At 36.4% G+C, this 8,059-nt stretch overlaps 1 protein-coding gene across 1 annotated transcript; it reads left to right on the forward strand.

Annotated features, from left to right (window-relative positions):
* Window positions 1-1,145: 1,145 nt before the first annotated feature.
* On the forward strand, window positions 1,146-3,863 carry LOC112194191 (alpha carbonic anhydrase 7). The gene is made up of 7 exons (XM_024334437.2): window positions 1,146-1,287; window positions 1,371-1,591; window positions 1,783-1,889; window positions 1,974-2,076; window positions 3,123-3,287; window positions 3,372-3,425; window positions 3,517-3,863. The coding sequence occupies exons 1-7, from the start codon at window positions 1,191-1,193 to the stop codon at window positions 3,601-3,603; spliced, it is 834 nt and encodes a 277-aa protein (XP_024190205.2). The 5' UTR covers window positions 1,146-1,190; the 3' UTR covers window positions 3,604-3,863.
* Window positions 3,864-8,059: the final 4,196 nt, after the last annotated feature.

An 8,059-nucleotide genomic window follows, 5' to 3' on the forward strand; every position in this document is an offset into this window, starting at 1 on the left:
GACATATATCACGATAGTTGAAAATAGCCTTGTGCCTAAATGAATTTAGGAATGTTTTAACAAAAGTTATCATGCATGAGGGGATGACTTCGGTTCCACTTATATATGTTTCTTGCTTTAGTGTCGATCGCATCATTCATGTGGCCCGTGGGATTCACGATAGGTCAAAGTAGTACTTATGATAATTGAAAGTAGCATTGTGCCTAAATGAATTTAGGAATGTTTTAACAAAAGTTATTATGACAGAATAGACTTGTTACCGGATTGAATTATCACTCCATTGGTGCATTATATTCGAGAGATCCTAGTTGCAATTCCTCATGCTAGCTGGGTTTGGACCAATAGACTAGCCAATCAAGCAGCTGGTCATATTGTTTCTTTGGCACGCAGGCGGATGTGCCCTATTGACTGGATTAATCATCCACCTTCTACCTTCACCCCGTATAGTTCTGTATGATGCTGGACCGGCTCATAAGTTCTTTTCTTTTATCTTGCTCCTTAGTTTTCTTTGTTTCTGCTGAGAAGTTCTAGTATAGTTCATGTTTTCAGTTTTTAGTGTGTTTGTATTCTTTTCCTTTGTATAATGTTCCGTTTGTTTCTTCTGTTCCTAACGAAAGTTCTATTGACAAAAATAATAATAATAATAAACAAAAACAAAAACAAAAATTATCATGACAGAATGACTATGGTTCCTCTTTGTGTTTCTTCACTTTCTTGTTTTAGTGTCGCATCATGCATGTGGCCTGTGGGATTCACCATCCTTATCATGACAGTTTTTGAATACAGTAGCCCAATGCGCCAATGGAAATTAATTTCCCATATTATATGGATCTAGCAAATCTAGCAGCTTTTGAATACCAAAATTTGTAGCCCCCGTGGAATATTGTTTAGCTTATTATAAGGATCTAGCAAATCTAGCAGTTTCTAATAACCAACTGTTGCAGATTGTAGAACAAATAAGATATCATGCGAAAAAGTCAAGGATTTATGATGTCTATATTTAGCAAGGAGAGATAGATCGAATTAACATGAATCAAGGAATGGAGAAGTGAACTAGTCAATGCATGTATGTTCAAGTACAGTAAGCATCAAGTATAAATGGATTGCACTAATCTAAGAGCTGTATATATACTATTGCACAATTAGTACTATCTAGCTAGAAGTATCCATTGTTCTTTGCAGACGTAGTGATGATTAGATCAATGAAAACTCCTCTTCAGTTCTTTGCTTTCACTCTTTTTCTTCTGTACTGGCAACCAATCAAACCCATCAGAGCTGGCCATGGTGGTAATGCCAAAACATATAATACATGAATTTATATATCATCATAATCGATACCTACTGAGCTAATTTGGTTTTTGGTACTGCAGTGGAAGAAATAGGGTATAATTATAGGAAAGGGAGCAAGAAGGGACCAGAGCACTGGGGAGACCTTAAGAAAGAATGGAAGGCATGCAAAGATGGAAAATTGCAATCGCCAATAAATTTGTCGGATAAGCACGCTAGAAAAGCAATCTCAAGAGTATATGATCTTAAAATGAGCTATAAGCCTTCAAATGCAACCATGAAGAATGAAGGTCATGCTATTGCGGTATGGAAGCTTAGTGCCTAGCAAATATTGTTACAATCTTTTTCTAGGTGACAAATGGAATTCCAATTTTAAATTCCTGTACTTTTTCTCGTCGGTGCAGAAAATTTTTTAAATAGTTTCTTTCATTGCTAACTATTTCCCCAATTAATCCTTTTTATTTTACTAATTCTTTTTATATTCAATTGTTGCAGATTGAATGGGAGGGTGATGCAGGATCAATTCAGATCAATGGCACTGATTTTTTCCTCAAACAATGCCATTGGCACAGATCCTCTGAACATTTCATTAATGGCAGAAGGTCTCTCTTTCTCTTATTTGCTTCTCTATTTGAAAAATCCAAAATGCTTCCTCCAATATGTCTAAACAGACTTCTCTTTATCAGTTATGATTTGGAATTGCACATGGTTCACCACAGCCGGAAGAACAACGTAGCTGTAGTCGCATTCCTCTACAAAATTGGTAGACGTAGTCCTTTTTTCTCAAAGGTAGAGTTAATTAAAGATCATTAATTTGTATAAAAAAAACCAATCAAATATAACCTAATGGTTATCAAATAAAAAGGTGGTTTTGCTAAGACTTATACTCTCATGATGAACTGTCTATCACCGCTTTCTATGTTTCACAGATTATAGAAGTTATTCACACTCAAAACAACAGATAATGTCTAAAAACCCACATTTTGAGGGTCAATATTCTGTCTACTGGCCCCCACTAGACTGACACAAACTACACAATTTTTTTCATTTATCGACTACTGCAATTTAACACTACATTTACTTTGGAATGGCAGTTTTCAGTCCGTCAATAAATAAAGCAGTCATCATTGGCCCCCAATACAAAGTCTACTGGGGGGCACTAATGTAACAACTTTTATGGTTATGACTGCACAATAGCAGATAGCAGTTTTCAGTTCGTCGTCGATTCCTTCAGAAGGTCAACCCCGGCCTCGCCGAGCTTCTAAGCGACGAGGACCGTTGGCTTGGAGTCGAGCCTGGCCGCAGAGAGCACGACGACGAGTTTCGGCGCCGCGATGGCAAGAGCAGGCGTCGTGGGCGACCTGCTGGAGGGATGGAGGGAGGGAGGGGGGGGGGGAGAGAGAGAGAGAGAGAGAGAGAGAGAGAGAGAGAGAGAGAGAGAGAGAGAGAGAGAGAGAGAGAGAGAAATCGGTGAGGGGGGAGAGGGCAAAAAAGTCCCAAAAATAAATAAAAAGAAGAAAAAAAGAATTAATTGGGTAAATGGGAAATAATCTCTTAGAGTGTTTTGGGTAAACGGGGTTAAAAAACAGTTAGTGGAGCAAGTGGGCAAATTTTAAGCTAAAATTGGGTAAATGAGCATTTTCCCTTCAAAATAATTGCTAAAAATGAATGACTTGGATCAACAATTGCAATTCAAAATGAAAAGGTTTGCTAGCATTGCTAATGTGATAATACCATACTTATATATATATATATATATATATATATATATATATATATGTTGTTCAATAAATAATAGGAAACTAGTGGCTAATCTTTGACGTTCAACCTTTCAGATGAACAATGACGTATTGTCTCTAACTGGTATAGAGAAGGAGATACACTTGGGAGTGATTGATCCAAGATTGATAAGATGGCCAAGCTCACAATTTTACAGATATATGGGCTCACTCACAACCCCTCCTTGCACAGGTGGAGTTATTTGGAGCGTAAACAAAAAGGTACAACGACCTTTCATCATCATAACCCCAGCTGATTAAGTTTTCTTCAAAATTCTTGTAATTAGATTCACACTTCCATCTCAGGTACTTTCTGTTACAAAAGAACAACTGAGGTTACTTGAACGAGTCGTCTATGGTGTAAGTAACCGATATTTGTTGATCTGCATCAATCTACACATCACAACACTTATCACACTATATTAACTTCTTTTGATCAACTTGAATGCAGCATGCAAAGATGAATGCTAGACCATTACAACGTCTTAATGGCCGGGATATCACTCTCTTTGGTCCTCGGTGGGGATTGCGTAACTGACCACCTCTATTTTTGTTTCTCGTTAAAACGAGGCTGAAGGGGAGGGAGGGAAGGAAGTATTCCAACGAGTTAGTAGGGTTTAGAACATGTAGGGTTCACTAGCTTAGAAGCCACCACATAATCTACATTTTCGATCTTGTTGCAATAATTTAGGATTTTTTTAATTTTAAATAAACTAGGATTTTTTTAAAATAAAGTAGGACTTTCTTATGTAGATCAAGCATATATACCCGCATGGAAGATGCTATATATGTATAAGTAGTTCAGAAGCCATGGTGTGCAAGGCTATCTCAGAAATGACTTCAAATTAATTTGTTCCCACATCTTTCATTTCACTGTTTTCTTTTCAGAATTTACTGCCAGTCTATTTACCAAATGTTGTCAATTTCGTCCTATAGTTGGAAAATCATCATGCAGAGAATTTTTTTTTAATTTTTTTATACCGACAATGTCCAATCTCATTTAAGTTTAGTAGAATTACATGTCACATAACATTCATGTGCTAAAACTTGGGTGAAGTTAATCTTGTACTGTGCTCAATTACAGCAGGGCATGCGTACTTATATACAATTAATGTACAGTCTTAACTCTGAATTTTCCGAGCTAGTATAAAGTAAATTATATATATCACACTTTTGTACTGTGCTAAAAAAAATCGTTATCACTGAGGACTGAACAAAAGAGTTATTGCTATTGAATTGAAAAGCTATTGTCCCGACCTAAAAATTGCTGACTCATTCAAGCCAAACCCGAGATGACCAAATATCTGCCATCCGGCCATCTTTCGACTGCCGATCGGTGCAGATGTATTCCTCTTGCCGGCGCGAGTCCCTCCATGACCATGGATCACCCGTATTTTAGATTTCATCTTTAATCTACATATGGATAAACATCTCTCTGTTTGCATCTTTACGATTTTTTTGGTTGTCCTTACTTTTTGAGGGCAAAAAAATATGGTTGTTCAAGGAAAACATAATTTGTGTTTAGCCCAAACTCTAGGTTACTTGACCTAGTGGTAATAGGATTTAATTAGAAGGATCTAGAATCCTAATCAATGTAGAATTACTTTCCTTGTATAATTGAGATTCTATGCATCGTAATCCTCTATATAAAGAGGCCCCTATTATCAATGAGAATACACAGCGATTATCTCTCAATTTCTGATTCCCTAAAACACGTTATCAGCACGAGCCCTAACCCTAGCCCTAAAAACCAAAACTCTTCTCACCAAAACAGCCGCAAGCTCCTAGCCCTTGCTAGCCATGCCGTAAGCTTCCCCTGCAGCCCTTGCGCACCCATGTGCCACCTACTGCCCATGCAGCATTGCGGCACTCCTGCTGCCCCTGCAGCATAGCTGCTCGCTCGTTCTTGTGCAGATCAGTCTTCTTGCACGCCCCGAAACGTCTTGTTCAGAACCTCTGATCAAAATACATTCTTCATCAAAGTTATTCATCTCTATCTCCTCTATCTGTCCTAAAAATTTCAGCGCTATTGGAGTCTTTTTTAGACCTGTACAGTATTCAAGGTGGGAGCTGTTCAGCATGCTCGTTCCTGTGCATATCAGTCAGTTTGCAAGCCCCGAAACTTCTATTTCTGATTTTCAGATCGAAATTCTTCCTTCATCAAAGTTGTTCGCCTCGGTCTCTTCTTTCTGACTTCCAAATTTCAGCCCTATTGGAGACATTTTGTGACCTGTACACCAATTGGAGTGGGAGCTGTTTAGAAGCAAATCTGCTCCGAATTTCAACAAGCACTGCTAGCATATGCCTTATAGAGCACTTTAATTTTTCTGTATCTTTTGCTCTAGAGAATATGGATAACCGTATCAAAAAGTCATTAGGTACGGTGCAGCCACGGAATGAAAAAGGGTATCCTCTATTGCAGGCTCTAGTAAGCAAAAGCCACGCTTTTGACTTTGGTGTCTCTATTTTTTATTTTATTTTAAATGTTATATTAATGTTTTTCTTTCTCTCTCTTTATTTTCTTTTAATTTATATTTATATATTAATCAAAATATAAAAATACTGATTTTATACGTATACGATACAAAATACCTTAATATTTCATTTAATATTATAAATTTTTATCTGATGTTAATTAAGCAAAAAATCAAAGAATCTTCTTCAGTATCCATTATGCGTTGGATACCCTATGATAAAAGGTATCATTTGAATTTTTATATTAAAAAAAATATTATTGAAACCTACCATTAATATTCAGAACAAATTTTTTTTTTTTTTTAAATCCGATATTATGAAAATTCAAATTAGTAATAATCTAACATCTCATTATCAATTGTTTCATGATTACAACCATTATAACACCACTGCAAAGAAGAACCTCAATGAAATATTCATATTTAAAATCAAATCCACTAACATTTAAATTTTACCAGAAGTACATAAATAGTTTTGTTATTTATAAGGTCTACATAATTTGAAATAAATGCCGAATTCAAATCCTAATCTAGTACCGAATTGAAATCCTAACATGACATTGAATTGAAATCCTAATAGTCTTGGAGCAATGACCACCATCTCCACAAGATTAGCTCCCGTTCTTGTTGCATAATGGCTGATAGGGGCATGATTCCTAAACATATGGACCAAGTTAAAGACTAGTTACTACTCAGAAATAGCATATGTACAAAATCATAATATGAACTGTAAAAAAGTTCCAGATCCAATAAATATAGTCAAAATGCAAAGATAAATATATACTTACTTGATTAATCAATTTGCATATTGGGGCAATCAAATGGCATTGTAGGACGGTAGACATCATCATCTGGTGAAAAAGCAACAGTCAATGGCCTTTGAGGCGTGTCACGAGCAAACTGAGACATCGTTTGCATGACATCTTCTTGTGTATCCACTGATATTCCGCATTGTTTAAACATCTCTCCCATTTTTTGGAGTGCCATCTCTACGCACCTCACTTCAAACATTTGTTCCATCCGTTTTGTTTGCTCAGCCATTTTGCTTTGTAGTTCCTCCATCATGTGTGCTTCTCTCTCTTGTGCCTTTTTCACTTGCTCTTCCAATTGCTCTCGCAATTGTTTCACTTCTCTTGATACTCCTCGCTCTTCAACATGGATTCCAGGGACTTCGTCCCAAGTAACCCCTGCTCCAACACCTCTCACTCTGTTCCCCTTCTCCTTACCAAGAACTTCAGCATACATTTCTTCACGGATTTCTGGAGCAGTGATGTCAACATTCATGCTTAGCCTCTTTTGTTCAGCCTCTTCAAAATCCGCCTACAAAAAATATAATAGATAGACCATAAGCAAAGGAGACACGAAATATCTACAAGTATAATAAAGCTACAGATAAATTAGCTTACAATTGCCTTTGCAGATGCCGCATCTATTGGTTCTTGGGACCCTTTCCTTTGATGTGTTAATTTAAATAGCTCCCACCTATCTGGCTCTTTACCATGAGAAATTTCCTGTGTAATAGATTGTATATTAATAATATGCACTAGATATACAAGAAGGTGGGCAGGTAAGAGAGAGAAGAAACAAATATACAAAGAGTTAGAAACAAATCCAAATGTATGCAGGTAATCACATTTTAAATATTTGGACTAATAATCTGTACATAATTCCCCAGTTTCATTTTTTAATATTTTCCGTATATTGAAATAAGGTAGAAATGGTGATTTGCCTATACTGCCATGAAGTAATGCTGTATATAGATGCTGCTATAATGAATTGCTTAACTGATGCATTATGGGATCTCTATTTATTTCATGGTTAAGTTTCAAAAGGGTGACCTGCTTGATAGCATTTGTAGCAGTATCTCCATTTTGAAGACCTTTTAGATGTGGAAGGGTCAGTGAATACCGATCAACAATTACTCAGCAATGAAAGAACTTGCCAAGCATGCAACAATTAATCTTGCCATGCTAACTTCTCAAAAAGCATAGTTGTCTGCAAAGTATATATTCTACCAATCTGGAACTCATTACAATAAATCGAGGTCAAGGTCTCTTCTTCCCTTTATATGTTTGCAATTACCACATTCAGCGTTTTCTTTTTAAGAAGTGGGCAGTTAGTATATATAGGGATAGCTAAGCGAATGTCAAAGCAACAAACTGTACTAGTTGAGATACACCTATTAATTAATAATGTTGCATTGAAAGCTCAAAGTTAGCTTTGGTCAAGAAAAATTGAGGACATACTCATGCAAAAAATCACTGAAATCCTAAGATTTTACTGATAGAAACAAAGAAAAAGGAATTATAACTGTCCATATATAGTCTTTGATATTACTCTGTCAGTGTTGAATAGACTTGAAGTTGTTCTAACATAAAATTTAAGGTATGCACTGAAGTTTCACTTACATATTCATGAGCGACATTTGCATATGTTCGAGTCCCTGTTGATTGGTTCATCTTCTTTTGAGACCGATTTCTTTTGTTGATGCTTGCTATTCTCTGTGTTCCAACATATGAA

The sequence above is a fragment of the Rosa chinensis genome, chromosome 3 (assembly GCF_002994745.2).
Source record: "Rosa chinensis cultivar Old Blush chromosome 3, RchiOBHm-V2, whole genome shotgun sequence".
Classification (NCBI taxonomy): Eukaryota; Viridiplantae; Streptophyta; class Magnoliopsida; order Rosales; family Rosaceae; genus Rosa; species Rosa chinensis.

Bases quoted from the DNA above. Each gene is read 5' to 3' on its own strand.
- LOC112194191 (XM_024334437.2), top strand. From the start codon at position 1,191: ATGATTAGATCAATGAAAACTCCTCTTCAGTTCTTTGCTTTCACTCTT. The intron at 1,288-1,370 runs GTAATGCCAAAA...TTGGTACTGCAG, and splicing joins CATCAGAGCTGGCCATGGTG to TGGAAGAAATAGGGTATAAT. The intron at 1,890-1,973 runs GTCTCTCTTTCT...TCTCTTTATCAG, and splicing joins CATTTCATTAATGGCAGAAG to TTATGATTTGGAATTGCACA.